Genomic DNA, 18398 nt, shown 5'->3' with positions numbered 1-18398 from the left:
ATCAAAGGAGTTACCTTAAATCGTTCACTCTTTCTACCTGTGGAGCATGATAGCAAAGTGGAATACTTACAATTACATACAGATGCATGACAAGAACTTGGTAGAGTCCTAAAAAAATAACGGTTCATGATAACATCTACCATATGATCATCTTGAACTGGAAATGTGCTAAATGATGGCAATCTAGTGCAACAGAAATGGAAGTTTTGTCTACAAACACATATAAAGGAAAACAATTATGGATTTACATTGTGTTATGTTTATTAAATACAATCAGAAATCACTGTGGTAGTAGTATAATATTAACTTACTATCTACAATGAAGCCACCACAAGACACATGTTAAACTTATCTTACACTTACCATTTATCTCTGAATTAATTACAATTAAGTATTTCTGATACACGAAAATATATAAGTGATATCGGTAGAGGATCTTTAGCGTCCGAGACATTTGGTTAGTTCTAAAAATAACATTTTTTTCTGAAAGTTTTTATTTGTTTACATGATCAACATGACCAACCAAAACAATAGCCTCAACAGGAAACAGGAGGAGAACAAATAAAAAAAAAACTAAGGCTGTTGAGGAGGATGCTGGTGAGCCATGATACGCTTACGATGGATGGTCATACCTTTTCTTCCTGCAACAATCATATTATGACAGAACAAACAGAATGTTACTGTACTTCCATATTGCTTTACAGATGCACCAGGTGTTGGTGGAGGGACTTATGGAGCAGAAAAACTAGAAGTGGCTACTGGAGGGACAGATGCAACGGGAGGTGGAGGAAGTTCTGATGCAGTGGAAGAAGTCAAAGGGTTTGGAGTAACAGAAGAAGTGGCCACTGCAGATGTTCCTGCTTCAGTCTCTTCTATCACCTTCTGATGTTCTCTCATTCCTGTGGTACCAAGGAGTACTGTTGAATGTTCCCACTGGAAATAACTTTGTTACATAGGCTGCATGTAACAGGTTTAAAATCAACTTTTTTCCCTCGAGGTGCCAAAGAACAAAATTCCCATAATATGGAGTCCCTCAGTTTCTTCCCAACTCTTGTTCCTCTTCTTGCAACAGCACAGGATCAGCTTCTTCAGCAATTACAGTTATCCAGAAAATCCTAGGTGGCTTTTGAACAGAAGATTTCCTTCTTTCAAAGAGCACAAACTTCACCTTTGAAAGTTTAAAGTCAAATGGGGACAAGGGGTTTACACTTCCAGTTTTCCTAGAACTAACAGAGTTCTAAGCCAATATAAAGCTGTTTCACAAAAGTGAAAGTATTGCGGTAGTATCTTGATACTGTTTTGGTACCTGTACAGTTCACAAACATACTGTAGAGTTATAATAGTAACACATATAACATTATGAAACAAAACTAGCCATCTTAACATGGATAGTACTTTACTTACAAAAATAACATTTTGGTGTAAATATCATGTGAAATGTTACGGAGGTACTGTGATACTGTTGAGGAACCACTATTGACAGCAGAACGATGACGCAGATGGCACTGATGTTCATAATGGAGTTTGGCCTACTTCTAGAGTACTGCTGCACCAAAACAAAAAATAATTAACAGCATGATTAACACACTTATATGATTAGAAACACATTTAAAAATTAACAATTGCAATGAAAAAAATGAAGGTTTAAGATTAGTTATATTTACTGAACCATACAAGGTAGTGTATCTCGCTTGCTTACATGCACAGTGTTCTCAGAAATTATGTCATTTGAGATGTTATGAGTGTTGTTATGGATGCTATGATTTAACATGGTATAAGTGATGTAATATGAAAAGGTTCAAGAAGTGCATGGGGAAATGTGAGTTATGGTTCATTTAGCGAGACTCACAACACAGTGCTGTGAAGTGTGCAAGTTAAAGTAAGTTTTCTTTGGAGCTCAAAACATAACTTTACGTTATAACTATAACCTCTGAATTTCTAAGGTATGTGTAGTTTACATTGGTTTTGTAGAAAAATAAATTAAGTACACAGATTGTGTGTGTGTGTGTGGGGGGCTGCACACGCTGGTGTGTGTGTGTGTTTAATTTTTGGAGGAATGGATAAAACAAAAGTAACAATTATAACTTACAAGCCATTTACAGAATGTTAAACTATTTTTGTGGGTAGAAACTTGCCCCTCCCCCCTCAGCAAACTGTATCTCTCACTTATAGCAGAGAAATAGAGTTCAGGAATACAGTTTAAGGTGGCAATGCTAGTGTTGTTTTGCTTTTGAGGAAAAGTGATTGCAGGAGGAGATATTAGGGATAGTAGTGCCCTGATGAATGGGGAATAATCCTAGCGATGAGGCTGTAGCAGATCCTGTCTAGGAGTGTGCACAGTGTTGATTTGTGAGTGCTCATAAGGCCCCTTTCCTGTGGAGATGCTTCAGGATTTCAAAGTGAACTGGGGTTAGAAGTTAACCTCTGATCATAAAGTGTGAGAAAATACACACCATTAGCAGTTGCAGGGCCTTTTATAATTATTGGCACACATTTCAAAGTCTTTCCCTTGTCTTCCAAACATGACAGCAGTATTCAGAACTCCAGTGATCTCTTCTTCCCAGCAAGAAATGGCCGGTTCCTAGTAGTACAACTTCATGAAAGGGGGACTGAGAGGCTTTTTCCCTATGAAGCTACTGAGGTGCGTCTCATATTGACTGATATGATGTTGCATGTGAGTGAGTGAATACAGCCAGTTGTACAGCAAACACCAAGGACTGAATCTCCTATTTGAACTGTGCCTGTCCATAGGTGCACCATACCACTGCAATGAGACGCAACAAAGTGGAGTGTGCATGCAACTAGGAATGATGCTACAAGGGAGAGCTGAGGCCTCTACCAAAATATTAAACAGTAGATTTGTTTGTAACTCATTGTTTCATTAATTCATAAGCTTAATAGCCCATGGCCAACCTTGAGATCTTAATATACTACCACACAATGATTTGACTAACTTTCCTCACAAGCACTATTGTAGCCTTAAAATTAAAAGTTAATTTCTCAAGAGTTCCTTCGAGTTTTCATAATATTTGAATTGGAGAGGACATTATTAAGTGTTCTCCTTGTGTCTCTTATCCACCATAGTATCTGCAGAATCATTGTTAAATTCACATTCATAAGCAGTTAATTAAAACTTTAAAGGGGCATATTTGCTCAAACAAAAGTAAGATAAATTCTATTTAATGGCATATAATTTCCATACATGTATTTAAATTGGGGTGCAAGTAGATCGAAATATGTGGTATTGTGCGCTTGCTTTGACATGTGTTGAGGCAAAAAAGGCACCGACTGGGAAATGGAAACTGAAGGTCAAGAATGCATGGAACACTGTGAGATAAACAGAGTAATTTTAATCAGGTATTGACCCTTTAAGCAAATAAATGAGACTTATCCATGAGCTGAGGAATCGCCGGTTCCACTGTTGTTTTAATAATTTCTCATATATTGCAATAATCAAGCCAATTTGTTTGTTGCTCCTTGATGTCACAAAGAACATAAGGCCAGATGTATGAAGCTGTTTGAGACTGGTAAAAAGCTCTTTGCCATGTACCATCCTTATTTTGCAAGTCGGTAACCTATTACCGACTTGCAAAATAGGGTTTGCCAGTTGCTATTAGCAAGGGGCATGCCAAGGGTGTCCCTTCCTAATAGCAAGTCACACTGGTATGTAGGAATGTTTCGCGATTGGGAATGTGTTTGCAAAACGTTTGCAGGTTACCACCAACTTGGCGGTAATCTGTGAATGGGAGTGCAAACGTTTGTTAAGAGCTGGCAGTGGTCCCACTGCCTACTTTTACAAAATGAAAAGAAAACTTTTCAGTTTTCTTTTTGTAATGCATCCAGTTTTTGGGCTGCATTCCAAAAAAAAGATTGTTTTATTAAAAGCAATCACAGACATAGTGGTTTGATGACCCCAGCAGGCCATGATCCCTGTGATTGTAGCCATTCACTATGGGTTGCAAATTACGACTTGCCTCATGAATATTGATGAGGCAGGTCCATTGTGACCCACTGCGAAGCGCTAATAGTGTCATATACAGTGTCATACATCGCAGTTTGCAATTTCCTAATAGTAAATTGCTAAGAATCGTATTAGGAAATCGTAGACATTAAACTACATACATCCGGCCCTTAGGCCAGATGCTAAATGGTTTTGTACTATGTACCAACCCTATTTTGCGAGTCAGTAAACTATTACCAACTTGCAGAGATGGGTTTGTGACTTCCTATCAGGAAGGACCGTGCCAAGGGTGTCTCTTCCTAACAGCGAGTTGCATTGGTATGTAGAAATGTTTTGCGAACAGGAATGCAATCACAGAATATTCGCAGATCACCACTAACTTCAAGTTGATGGTAACCATTCACAATTGGGAATGGGTCCCCAAGGGAGCCCTTCCCTTTTGTGAATGTGGGTGCAAACATGTTTTAAGAGCAATCCGTGCTCCCAAGGACCACTGCCTGCTCTTAAAAAAATAAAAAGAAAACTTTTCATTTTTCTTTCTGTAACTCATCCTGTTTTCCTCTATGGAAAATGGGCTGCATAAAAAAACTGCTTTATTAAAAAAGCAGTCACAGATATGGTGGTCTGCTGACCCCAGAAGGCCACCATCCCTGTGATTGCTGGCCATTCCCAATGGGTCACAAATTGCGACCTGCCTCATGAATTTTAATGATGCAGGTCCCTTTTGTCCCATTTGGGAACTGCAAACAGTGCTAAATACACTGTAGTGTATAACAGTTTGCGATTTCCTATTAGTGAATCGCAAAAATTTGCTGTTAGGAAATCACAAACCTAAAGCTACGTGCATCTGCCCCATAGTTACAAGCATTAGAAAATGTCACCATTTGCTGGTACAGTCTGATGTCATTCTATTGTAAGCTCACATTTGTTTGATTACTTTCCATTGGTGTCCAACGCATGTTCACAAGGGCCTTTTTTTCCAGAGTTTCAGTGTATCCACGTTGTTATTTTTTTTTTTTATTATTAGGTTATATGCTTTACACTCATGGGTAGAGTCTCTTGGTTCTAAATATTTCTCTTGCAGGAGCATCGGATATGAAAGGGACTACATTTAGTTAATGCACAGAAAAAGTTTTAAGCAGTTTCCAGAACTTCTGCTCTACTAGAAAGTGTAGTAAGTTTGACCAACAAAAGTGAAGATTCTGGCGGGATTTTACACCCCAGTTTTGGAGCATGAACTTTGAAATAGAAAACAGCACATTGTTGGAGGATCCCAACTGCTTAGATGGGATGAATGTTTCACATTTGCAGGAGAAGAATGCAGGGCAGTCACAGTAAAAAAAAAAACTATTCACTAAGCAGACAACTTTGAAGTGAAAACACTTACAGGCAGGTAGCCAATGAAATCTGTAGCATGATTTGGTCATGTGATCAATCTATATCCAATTGAACACCAGCCTGGCAGCCACATTCTAGAGTATTTGCAATCTGTCTAATGATTTTTTGACAGGCCACAGTATCTCGAATCTGGACTGTAAAAAGGTATTACCAAAATATCACTCTGGGAGGGTGTGAAAAGAAAGGGCCCTTAAAAAACTGTTTAATATGGAATAAGCACTGCCTTGCAATCGCTAATCTGGGGTTCAAATGAAAGTTTGAAGTCCAGAATAATCTCTAAATTGCAGACAGAAGAGACCATTACTGGGCAAATGCCAGGAGATAAAGGCCAAAAACGAGGGTCACAACTTTAAGATCTCACTAAAGCCAAGCAGAATTAGTCTTGCCTGCAGTTCAGTTTCAAAAACTCCATTTCATGCAGCCAGGTGGGTAAGACTGGCCAGTCGACAAATGAGACGAGTGATGTCTTAGTAAAAAGCACAACTTTACTTGAAATGAGAGGAGGGTATGGATCAATTGGCCCACATACATATAGAACTGGGAGGATACTATAGTCCCCAAGGAGGAGAATGGAAATTGCCAAGATGGATCGCTTGTGACCCATTGGAAAGTAAAGAAATGATCCAGGTCAAAATGGCGTCCTTGATGCCAACTCAATAAAGCTGCTGCAAGAGAAGAGCAATAGCAATGGTATCAAATGCAGATGAGAGGTCCAGTAGTATTGGGAGCCCCTTGATACCTTGTTGTGTAAATCTTCTGCAGATGAACTTGCATGGACGTAGCCCCAGTGAACATGTGTGTTAAAAAATCAAACCTGTATACTACCTTTGTTAACACTGCATTTCCTTACCAGTCCTATTTTGTGTATGTCTTTGCCCCCTAAAATTGTTTATTCAGCTTGTGGATTAACTCCAATGCTGTCTCAACAGTGTGTTAGGTCTTGCAAATGTCACTAATCTTTTAGGTATGCTGAGTAAAGGCATACCTGTTTGTGCAATTAGGTTGTTCATTGGTGTCTTCACGTTATGCAATGACTGAGTGAAAACCAAAGTATTCCTGTCCTGACTCTCCTGAATGGTTGGTCCATTTGAGCTCTCACTTGTAGTGGAGATGTTTTTCAATAATATTGAGATTTGTGACTATAGACCCTGAAACTAGCACTAAGCTGGATGCACTTAGCAGTCTGAGCCTTCATCATAGAGATGCTTACCTCCAATTTAATGCTTTACAGTACATGCTTTACAGTACATGCTTATGAACCCATTTGCAGACTTTTAATGATGAAATATGCATATTTTTTGTTCAAACACCATTTTTATCTACTGTGGTTATTGAAAACATTGTTGATTTTCGGACTAAGCATTCTCTTGTGTTCAGTTCTGGTCTCAACATGATGATGTACATCTTGGGAGCAAAGATGCAATACATGAGGCCAGCCCCAGAGGACAAGATTGCAAAAATCTCAACTGCTACTAGATATTTTGCTTTGGTGCTGAGATAGGCAGGGATAAAAGAAAGCCAGACACTGATGAATACCAGCATGCTGAAGGTGATGAACTTAGCTTCATTAAATGTGTCTGGCAAATTTCGGGCCATAAAAGCAATCCCAAAAGTTATAAAGGCCAAGACTCCCAAGAAAGCTAAAATGCAATAGAACATTAAGAAGGAACCTTCATTACATTCAACTATAATTGTCCAATGGCTGACACTGTTGTTAAGTTCTGGGAAAGGGGGTGAACTCCCCAACCAGATCACTCCAATGGCAAACTCCATGACAGTGCATACCATGACGATAAGGTAAGAAGTCTTGGTGCCACTCCATCGACGAAAGGCACTGTTGGGCTTGATAGCCCTGAAAGCAGTTACTACCACAATTGTTTTAGCCATCACACAGGAAACAGCAACTGAGAAGGCTATACCAAAGGTAACTTGTCTGAGCATGCAGGTCAATGGACTTGGCCGACCAATGAAAACCAAGCAAGAAAGAAAACTCAGCATGAGGGCAACAAGAAGAATGTAACTGAGGTGTAGATTGTTAGCCCGGACAAGTGGGGTGTCTCGATAACTTATGAAAATACTCAAGGTGCCAGTGGCATTGAAGAAGAGAAAGATGGCAATCGAAGCCAAGGTGAAACCCAGTGGCTCTTCATAGGACAGAAATTCAATTCTCTTTGGCATGCATCTGTCTTTTTTGTCGTTTGACCAGTGGTCACTTGGGCACTTCAAACAGTCTAGAGAGTCTGAGGAGAAGAGAAAATAATACATTTTAGAAGCAAAACAGAAACTTTTTGCACACAAATAAAAAAATATATAAAAATGCCTCAACCTAACACCTTCGTATCTTTAGAAAAAACGTTTCAAAAAGTTGTAAATAGGACAAGCTATGCAATATTACCTCATATTTCATGTGCAATAAATCTGACCCATATCTTACCAAATGTCTTCAATTTCTCAATTCCCATGTCAAAGCTCTTCAAAATCATCACTGCAAATCACACCTTTTTGACCCTATCTCGAAATATCAAATGTTGTAATACATTTTTAATATGGCACAAGAAGTGATCTAGTCACCAGCATGGATAAAATACATTTTGTGCTGGAGTAAGCTCTGCCAGCATCACACATGCTACCAACTAGAGACACAAATATCATTACAGCAATCATAGAATACGTTCATCAAAGACAAACTTGGCCAGTTATCCTCACTCTTATTTTGACAGCGAAGGTATTTATCTGACATCAACCTATTCATCTTACACAGTTTATAAGATGTACCATACACCTGTCACATGATTGACTATTTCTATAGCTAGAGTGTAAAGAAAAGGAGTGCATCAAGTCAAAAACATTAAGCCATTACATCAGAACAAGTTCTGATTGAGGCATATATATATTTACTCCTGCAATTTAGCAGGTATTTCAAAATGAAGGGGCAGTAACTAGTTGCAATTTACATAGGCAATTAGCTGCAATTTCTTCTACATACATTTTATATAACATTAACTTTGTTTATTCAATAGCATCAATCTGTAATGAGTTAATGCAACTTCTGATTAGTGAATAAAAAAGTAGATACTAGTAGGATTGTTAGATTTAAATAGCATCAATTAAAATGTCTAAGCTACTCTGAGTGCAATTACTCTTCACATTTCTTGACTTGGTTGGAACTGTTTATCCTGAAAATGGCATTGAAGAAATTTGTACAATAGGATAGAACTTGTGTGAAGCATTGGCATTTTTAACTTAACGTGACTAATTCTAGTTTATATTATCTGCAAAAATAAATTAGAATATTAAGGTGTGACATAGCTTTTTGCATGTGTTTAGAGGATATTACACACATTGTTGTTTGTTAATTAGGCCATTGAGGGTTATTGCATGAGAGGGCCATAAAACAGGCCTGCTTGACACTAAAATGGGCTTTCTGGTATTACAAAAGCTTAAATTAAGGGGCATGTTTATATTGGTTTTTTGGCACCTTTGCCCCCACTCTGCTTAACCCCCTCAGTTTGTCTGGAGCAAAGACAGGAAGGGAGGGCATATGTGCTCTTCAAAGACCCCTCTTTGAAGTCAACCCTACTGGGTGTAAGAACTGGACATTTGACCCTACCAAATCAGTCCACTTCTGGACTGCTGTGCTGCTGAAGGACTGTTAACTGCTGGACTGCTGCTCTAGAAGAACTGCTGTTATGGTGTGCTGACATGCCTGCCTGTTGCCCTCTGTGCCTGGGTGAGAAGGACTGGACCTAAAGCACTTGAACTAAGAGTGACTCCAAGAGCTTGTCTTCTTGCCTCCTCTTCTGAAGACTAGGGGACATCAAAGCCTTTCAGCAAATCTACAACGCCTGGCCTCTAGCAACTGTGAGTCCTCCCTTCCAAGTGGTGCCAATACAGTCCTGGACCCTTGGAAGTGGGTTTCCCTGCTGAACCAGCAAAATCCATATATGGCTGCTGTTGCGCCGGTCAGAATAGACGCCTCTCCTTTGATGCATCGCTGCTCGAGGACTCCGCATCACCGGCTGTGGGGCTCAACAACAATGCATCGCCTTCAAGGCCAAAGGACTCCCTGATCACCTGCGCTGCGCTTTCTCCGCTCCTTGCGTCAGGTCTCTGACTTCGATGCATCCTCCATCCAAAAGGCACTTTTTCAGCTGGACAAGGTTGGTCCCTGTATCTGACCCATGCTCCATCATAGTAGGCTTGACTTTTCAGATTTGACCAGGTCTACTGCAACCAGATAGACCTGATTGGTGCTTTAGGCTTCTAAGCACTACGGGCCTGATTCACAAAGGTAAACTTAGACCAAAAGTGTAAGTTTAAACCAAAAGTGTAAGTTTAGACCTAAAGTCTACCTTTACTCATAGTAAAGTTAGACTTTTGGTCTAAGGTTAGACATTTGGTATAAGTTTAGACCAAAAGTCAAAACTTAGACCAAACATCTACCATTACCACGAGTTAACTTAGACTTTTCATCTATTTCATCATTTGTGGTTTAAACTAAGACTTTTGGTCTAAGTTTGCCATACTGAATAAGGTCCTACATTTACAAATATTCTTTAAAAATTCACATCTCAAATTTTACTTATTGGATTTTAGAATCTTGGTCTTGTTTTGTTCATTAAATTAAGATCTATTTTTCCAACCCGGTGTGTGTCTTAAGTGTTGCACAAACATTTTACATATGCCTCCTAAGTTAAGTTTGCCTGCTCTGTGCCAAGCTACCAGAGGGTAAACAGGTTCATTTAGGGTGTGTATCTGATTACCCTCAGTAGGACTGTGGTTCCTGCTTGGACAAGGTGCCTACCTCTGCCAACCAGAAACCCAATTTCTAACAAGCTGTAAATCAGCTATCTGTAATGTAAGAAAGATTTAAAATAATTGCTTACGGGTATGTGATGATACATGTTTGGGGTGTATTTAGTGTTCACAGATTTATCCATTTTGTTCACTGACTTGTTACTAAGTATCATTGTAGAAGAACTACATACAATGAATAACAGATTTGTTGTAAAATTCCAATACTTGTGTGCGTGTGTGTGTGTGTGTGTGAGTAGCCTGGTTTGAGATGGTGCTCCATAAATCACCTGCAGATAGGAGATCTCGGACAGGCCTCTCTAACTCTAACACTCCTACCCACCAGAGAGTACCTCAATAGGAAAGACCCCAAAGATTTAGAGGAACATGAAAATATACAATCGATCCTCCTTTTATGTTGTGTTGTATTATACTATGTTTTGTTATTCTATGCTATGCGACATTGTGTTATGTAATACCATTGTATGGTATTATATATTATGAAAAACTTGCAATGAGCTTAATCACTTCACCCATAGGGATCTAAGACCCATATTTATACTTTTTTAGCGCCACATTAGTGCCGCTTTTTGACGCAAAAGCGTTGCAAACTTACAAAATACTATTGTATTTTCTAAGTTTGCGCTGCTTTGGCGTCAACAAGTGACGCAAATGGAGTGCTAAAAAAGTATAAATATGGGTCTATGAGTGGTATTCTACCACATAATTGTGTTTAAATATTGTCCTATAATTGCCAGGAAGGGATACTCATATATTGAAGTCATAACACATTTGTAGTTGGCTATAGACTCTACAGCTAATAACAGAGGCTGCATTAACTTCTTGATCAAACAGGAGAGTTTTAATTTTTTATGAAAGTTGAACTATTCCTGACGAAAGATGTAATGAAAAGGGAGTATTTGCAAAAAATGCTATTTTGGTTGTTAAATGACTAAAAGCTTAAAATTGCCTCTTGTGAACCCTTAAGAAATAGATAACCCTGGGAGCTTCTTGTAACCTAGTTTGAAACGGGAAACCCTGTTTAGGAATATTATTACATTTTGATTTCTATTGTTAGCCTGCTGGCAGTCACAGAGGTTTGAAGATCTATAAATATGGCAGCAAGACCTATGCAATGGCAACCTATTGCCAAAATAAGGCAAATGAGGTGTATACTATTTTTTGCGCGTATGTGATTTAACTGTAAGTTGATCCACAATGTATTTACTGCATTAAATACTGAGTTTAGTCAATATACCAATTTTAGCACTTATGTGAACTGAGGGCCTGATGTTCCAAGGTATTTTGTGGTTGCAAAATACCCTATTTCTATTTACAAACGCTGTTTAATGGATCAGAAAAGTCTTTCTGAGTCATACATGGGTTTTTGTAAGCAGCGCCTGCTCCTTCACTGTGGTAGAGGAGCATGGCCCCCCACTCTCCCCGCCAGCAACTGCAGCTGCAAAACGTGAAAAATAAAACATTAATAAACCATGGGCCAGGTTTACAAGGCTCTAGCACCACTGGAGCATCATTTTTTGTGACGCTCTGGTGGCGCTGTGAAGTGCCCCACATTTACAAAGTGACGCTAATGCACTTTTTGTGTCTTAATGCCACCTTGTGCATATGAGCCCCTCTGTCGTAGTTTTATGTGTCAGAGGGGCGTGCAATGGGTGCTGCTGTGGGCGTTCCACCGGAACACCCATTGCTTTTGACACTGCCTCAGATTTACAAGAAGGCGTAAATCTATGGCAGTGACAAAAATGGCACAATGAGGAGGAATACTTTATTGTGCAGCATACAAATAAAGAGCAAAAGGCAATTAATGATTGTCTATGTGCATATAAACAATCAATCCCCTCATTGCAGACACCCTTGCACTATGGTGCAAGGTTGCCTGCATTGAAGCTGGCAGCTACATTTAGCACTGGTGTAGGGGAAAACACAGGGGTGCTCTATTTTAATAAATGTGGAGCATCCTTGTGGCACATCCCTGTGTTTTTAAAGTGATGCAGTGCAGCACTGCTAATTTTGGCACACTTTTTAGTTTATTCTTCAAGGGGACGGGACAATGTGGGATGACAGCAGTGAGGGGGGAGTGGTGTGCACTCTCCTCAGTGCGCACGTGTGTTTGCCCGGCCGTCTCAGGATGGCCAAACCCACTTGTGCACTGAGCTCTCTCCAACCCGAGCCGTGGTGCTGGTTTTGAGACAGCAGGCACAGGCTCCGAGTCTGCCTGGGAGCCCAAAGCCAGGCGCTCAGGCCAATCCTAATGCTGCTCTCATGCTGCCAGCAGTATGTGAGCAGCATTAGGATTGGCCGCAGGGCAGGCTGGAAGCCTACGCATTCAATGAAGAACGGTGTTGCAGCGATGCAGCAGGTTTCTTTATTTTTCTTTTCTTTTTTTTGTTGCTTCCCACGTCCCCTTCTTCCCCCCTGTCCTCCCCGTCACCCTCCTCACCCCACCAACTTGCCCCAACACCAGCTGAGACTGTTTGTAACCCTGTACAAATTACAAGTAGGAGGGCACTTGATTAGGACATCTCCTTACTATTTGCGATTAGGGGAAGACACAGCGATAGTTTGTGACTGAAATTGCAGGCGGAAACCATTGAACAGCTACTGACAAGTCAAATGCTGGGAGGAACATCTGCTGCCCCTTGCAGGCCTCCTTCCCTGCATTTGCAGACAATCACATGGGTAGGTTGTAAACTGCGACCTTTCAGTTTAAAATTAATTAGGCTGGCTTTTTTGCAAACCCTCAGGAAATGTAAATTTTGCGGTGTGAGCAATTAGTACATGGGTCACATTGCAAAGTGCGTTCCCATTCAGAAACCTGTTGGTACGCAAATTACATATCCCTGGTATGCAGCTGGGATTAGTACATCTGGACCTGAAACACTCAGAAGTAAACTTTTTTGTTCAGGATTATTGTTATTCTTGTCAGCATCCTTATCCTTTGCATTGTTATAATGGTGCCTGTAGGTGAGTTTGTTAATGATTACACTTTTTGATATATGTCACCTATGTCTGAGCACTATGTCTGATTGAATCTGGTAACTATGAGGGAAGGGTTGAGTAGAACCAGTAACCATTTATTCTGTAGATACATTCCAGACCAGTAGTTTGTTAAATGAATAGTAAAAACATTGATTCCACTAGTCTTTAATGTATTACTGTATTTTCACTCTTGCAGCACAAAAGAATTAGTGATAAGTCTCACAATTATAACAGTATTATTGGGTCAATCCATGGTCTTACCACTGCATTCTCTGGCAATTACTGAATATTGGGATAAACAGAAAAGATATTTTGATAAATTTTTTTTAACCTCTTAAGTGCGGGCGTCGGCCACTGGCCGACGCCCACACACCCTCCCTGGTGCGGGTCACGACCAGTGGCCGACACCAGGAAGGGCATTAATAAATCCTCGGGTGCGTCGCACCCGAGGATTTTTTTTTTATTTTTTTTTCCCCCCGGGAGACACGGAAGCTACCGTGTCTCCCCCCGCCCCTTTGTGACGTCAGCGCGCCGCGAGGCGCGCTGACGTTGCAAAGGTGTTTTCCCCATGAAAGCAGGAAGCAGCCTTGCGGCCGCTTCCTGCTTTCATGGGGAAAACGGCCTTTTTCACGTTCGGGAAGGCCTCGTAAGAAAGGGGAGAGTCTCCCCTTTCTTACGAGGCCTTCCTGAAAGTGTTTCCTGGCCCCCGATCGCAGCACAGCTGCGATCGGGGGCCAGGAAACACTTTCAGGAAGGCCTCGTAAGAAAGGGGAGACACTCCCCTTTCTAACGAGGCTTTCCTGAAAGTGTTTCCTGGCCCCCGGTCGCAGCTGTGCTGCGATCGGGGGCCAGGAAACACTTTCAGGTTTCCTGGCTCCCCCGATCGCAGCACAGCTGCGATCGGGGGGGTCAGGAAACATTTTGAAAAGGCCTCGTAAGAAAGGGGAGACTCTCCCCTTTCTTACGAGGCCTTCTGAAACTGTTTCTGGCCCCGATCGCAGCTGTGCTGCGATCGGGGGCCAGAAACTGTTTCAGAAGGCCTCGTAAGAAAGGGGAGAGTCTCCCCTTTCTTATGAGGCCTTCTGAAACGGTTTCCTGGCCCCCGATCGCAGCACAGCTGCGATCGGGGGCCAGGAAACCCCACTAGACACCAGGGATTTCACTTTTGGGGGGCGGTGACGTTGCAAAGGTGTTTTCCCCATGAAAGCAGGAAGCAGCCTTGCGGCCGCTTCCTGCTTTCATGGGGAAAACGGCCTTTTTCACGTTCGGGAAGGCCTCGTAAGAAAGGGGAGAGTCTCCCCTTTCTTACGAGGCCTTCCTGAAAGTGTTTCCTGGCCCCCGATCGCAGCACAGCTGCGATCGGGGGCCAGGAAACACTTTCAGGAAGGCCTCGTAAGAAAGGGGAGACACTCCCCTTTCTTACGAGGCTTTCCTGAAAGTGTTTCCTGGCCCCCGGTCGCAGCTGTGCTGCGATCGGGGGCCAGGAAACACTTTCAGGTTTCCTGGCTCCCCCGATCGCAGCACAGCTGCGATCGGGGGGGTCAGGAAACATTTTGAAAAGGCCTCGTAAGAAAGGGGAGAGTCTCCCCTTTCTTATGAGGCCTTCTGAAACGGTTTCCTGGCCCCCGATCGCAGCACAGCTGCGATCGGGGGCCAGGAAACCCCACTAGACACCAGGGATTTCACTTTTGGGGGGCGGCCCCCCCCGGAAAACGGGCCACCCCCGCCATAATTTTCTTTAAAAAAAAAAAAGGTAGGTGCCCCCTGGGGGGGGGGGGGGGGGGCGGGATCGCGCCCCCCCCCCCAGGGGATTTTTTTTTTTTTTTTTTTTTAAATACAAAAAAAAAAAATGAAATGACAGGGGGTCGCCCGTGGGCAGGGTGACCCCCTGTGGGGGCATTTTTTTTTTTAGATGTTGTAGGGTTTCCCTGGGGGCCATTTTGGCCCCCAAGGAAACCATACAACAACTAAAAAAAAATATATGTATATATCTATATATATATATCTATGTAGATAGATATATCTAGGTACATGGATATATCTATAGATATATCTATGTAGATATATATTTATATATATATATATATAGGTAGATCTGTATCAAAGAGATTTATAAAGCGCGCTACTCACCTGTGAGGGTCTCAAGGCGCTGGGGGGGGGGGGGACGGGGGGGAGGGAAAGGGGCTAGGAGATTCACTGTTCAAAAAGCCAGGTTTTGAGGCCCTTCCTGAAAAGAAGTAGGTTTTGGGTCTTGCGAATGTGGGTTGTGAGTGCGTTCCATGTTTTGGGTGCAATGTAGGAGAAGGATCTGCCCCCGGTGGTGGTGTGTTTGATGCGGGGGTCAGAGGCAAGAGAGAGGTCAGCTGAACGGACGTTTCGTGTGGGGGTGTGGAAGGTGACTCTCGTTGAGGTAGGCAGGGCCTGTGTTGTGGAGTGATTTGTGTGTGAGGATGAGGATCTTGAAGGTGATCCTTTTGTCAATGGGGAGCCAGTGGAGGGATTTGAGGTGGGGAGAGATGTGTTCGTGTCGGTGGAGGTCGAGGATGAGTCGTGCTGCTGAGTTCTGGATGCGTGTAGTTTGCACTTGAGTTTTAGAGTGGTGCCAGCGTAGAGGGCGTTTCTGTAATCAAGCCTGCTGCTGATGAGTGCGTGAGTGACAGTTTTTCTGGTCTCTGTGGGGATCCATTTGAATGTTTTTCAGTATACGGAGTTTGTTGAAGCATGAGGAGGTAAGAGCGTTGATTTGTTGGGTCATAGAGAGGGAGGAGTCTAGGATGATGCTGAGGTTGCATGCGTAGTTGGCGGGGGTGGGTGCAGGGCCTAGCGTGGTGGGCCACCATGGGGGGTCCCAGGTTTTTTTGGTGAGGGCCAAAGAGGATTATTTCAGTTTTGCTTGAGTTGAGTTTCAGGTGGTTGGCTGTCATGTATACATCACTTTTGTCAATATGTGTGTGGTTTCCCTGGGGGGAAAAGGGTCCGACTTGTCTAGTGGCAGTTTTAGTGCCATAAAGAAGCGCAGAAGGTTTATATGCCTACTGCAAAGAGCACATCTGTATTTTATGTAAATAGCTGAGTACATTAGTAAAGTCTATGGAGAGATGAAGGGCACTTTTGCTGGGTGGTAATGAGGGAATCCGAGGAGGAGGGAGTGGGAGCAGCAATAATGATTGTTGGACTGGGCGCAGGAGGTGCTAAAGACTGTGACGAATGGTATGTGACAAGGTGTTTTTTGAGTGTCTTGAAAGTACGTGCTGATTGAGGGAAGAAGCACAGATAAGGTGGCCTCTACTGTTGCACGTATCTCACACACACCATCGATTTTGTGACTGTCTACGTAGGCTAGTGTTTTAGAGCAACAGTTTAGCCAATAGCAGAGATGGCATCTTGATGGATGACTGCTGCCTGCACTTGGGTTATAGAGGACCGCTCTGACATAGGATCAGAGACTGAGACATCAGATACTGAGACAGCATCTGAGGGATAGGACAATGGCGCAGACTCTGGGAGTGATTTTTCAGTCAGAGGAGTCCCATTCGAAAACTCCTCTTCCAGTACATTATGAGGGAGGTGATGAGGACAGTCCTGCTGTCCCTTCGCAAGCTGTTCGTGCAACTGGGTAATAGTGGGTTAGGCCAACCCAGAGAGCAGGTGAATGCGGCGGCAAGCAGAGAGAGAGTGCTCTCTTGGGAGCTCACCAATTTAGTTCAGCCCCAAATTCCACAACCCAAATCATATTGTGGAGACATCAAAATTGTGTATGGCAAAACAAACTGGTTTTGTAAGGCAGGCACCTGTGTTTTTGGTCCTGGATTCGGCGGCCATATAGAGAAACACACTAAACCCAAACATTTCTGGAAACTAGACATTCGGGGGAGTCCACAGAGGTGTGACTTGTGTGGATTCCTCAAAGTTTTCTTACCCAGAATACCCTGCAAAGCTGAAATGTTGAAAAAAAACTCTATTTTTCTCGCATTTCTGTCACACAAACTACAGGAATATGCTGGGATCCACAACATTCCTACCACCCAGGGACTCCTCACCTGTCCTGATAAAAACACTACCCCACTTGAGTGCCTACACCTAGTGCCTGTGTCAGGAATGGATCACCCCAGGGTCAACAGCTGCCTCACGTAAGGACCAACATTGACCGTTGTGTGATCTATTCCTGTCGCAGGCACCAGGCCTAACCACACAAGTGAGGTATCATATTTATCGGGAGACTTGGGGGAACGCTGGGTGGAAGGAAATTTGTGGCTCCCCTCAGATTCCAGAACTTTCTGTCACCGAAATGTGTGGAAAACGTGGTATTTTAGCCACATTTTGAGGTTTGCAAAGGATTCTGGGTAACAGAACCTGGTCCGAGCCCCACAAGTCACCTCATCTTGGATTCCCCTGGGTTTCTAGTTTTCAAAAATGTGCTGGTTTGCTAGGTTTCCCCAGGTGCCGGCTGAGCTAGAGGCCAAAATCCACAGGTAGGCACTGTTTTCTCTGAAAAAATTTGATGTGTCCACGTTCTGTTTTGGGGCATTTCCTGTCGTGGGCGCTAGGCCTACCCACACAAGTGAGGTATTATTTTTATCGGGAGACTTAGGGGAACGCCGGGTGGAAGGAAATTTGTGGCTCCTCTCAGATTCCAGAACTTTCTGTCACCGAAATGTGAGGAAAACTTGTTTTTTTGGCCACTTTTTGAGGTTTGCAAAGGATTCTGGGTAACAGAACCTGGTCCGAGCCCCGCAAGTCACCCCTCCTTGGATTCCCCTAGGTCTCTAGTTTTCAGAAATGCACAGGTTTGGTAGGTTTCCCTAGGTGCCGGCTGAGCTAGCGGCCAAAATCTACATGTAGGCACTTCTCAAAAAACACCTCTGTTTTCTTCCAAAAATTTTGATGTGTCCACGTTGCGCTTTGGGGCGTTTCCTGTCGCGGGCGCTAGGCCTACCCACACAAGTGAGGTATCATTTTTATTGGGAGACTTGGGGGAACGCCGGGTGGAAGGAAATTTGTGGCTCCTCTCAGATTCCAGAACTTTCTGTCACCGAAATGTGAGGAAAACTTGTTTTTTTAGCCACTTTTTGAGGTTTGCAAAGGATTCTGGGTAACAGAACCTGGTCCGAGCCCCGCGAGTCACCCCTCCTTGGATTGCCCTAGGTTTCTAGTTTTCAGAAATGCACAGGTTTGGTAGGTTTCCCTAGGTGCCGGCTGAGCTAGAGGCCAAAATCTACAGGTAGGCACTTCTCAAAAAACACCT

At 42.7% G+C, this 18398-nt stretch overlaps 1 protein-coding gene across 1 annotated transcript in view; it reads right to left on the bottom strand.

The window, feature by feature from the left end:
• Window positions 1-6661: 6661 nt before the first annotated feature.
• The window catches only part of LOC138262357 (extracellular calcium-sensing receptor-like), a 135120-nt gene continuing 123383 nt past the window's right edge, over window positions 6662-18398 (bottom strand). Inside the window, exon 6 of the mRNA XM_069212256.1 lies at window positions 6662-7599. Within this exon, the coding sequence (XP_069068357.1) occupies window positions 6662-7599 (938 nt within the window). The remainder of the gene's footprint in view (window positions 7600-18398) is intronic.

This window comes from Pleurodeles waltl, chromosome 10 (genome assembly GCF_031143425.1).
Source record: "Pleurodeles waltl isolate 20211129_DDA chromosome 10, aPleWal1.hap1.20221129, whole genome shotgun sequence".
In the NCBI taxonomy this organism is placed as follows: domain Eukaryota; kingdom Metazoa; phylum Chordata; class Amphibia; order Caudata; family Salamandridae; genus Pleurodeles; species Pleurodeles waltl.
The sequence above is the reverse complement of the archived record's forward strand: the minus strand, read 5'-3'. Positions and strand labels throughout refer to the sequence as shown.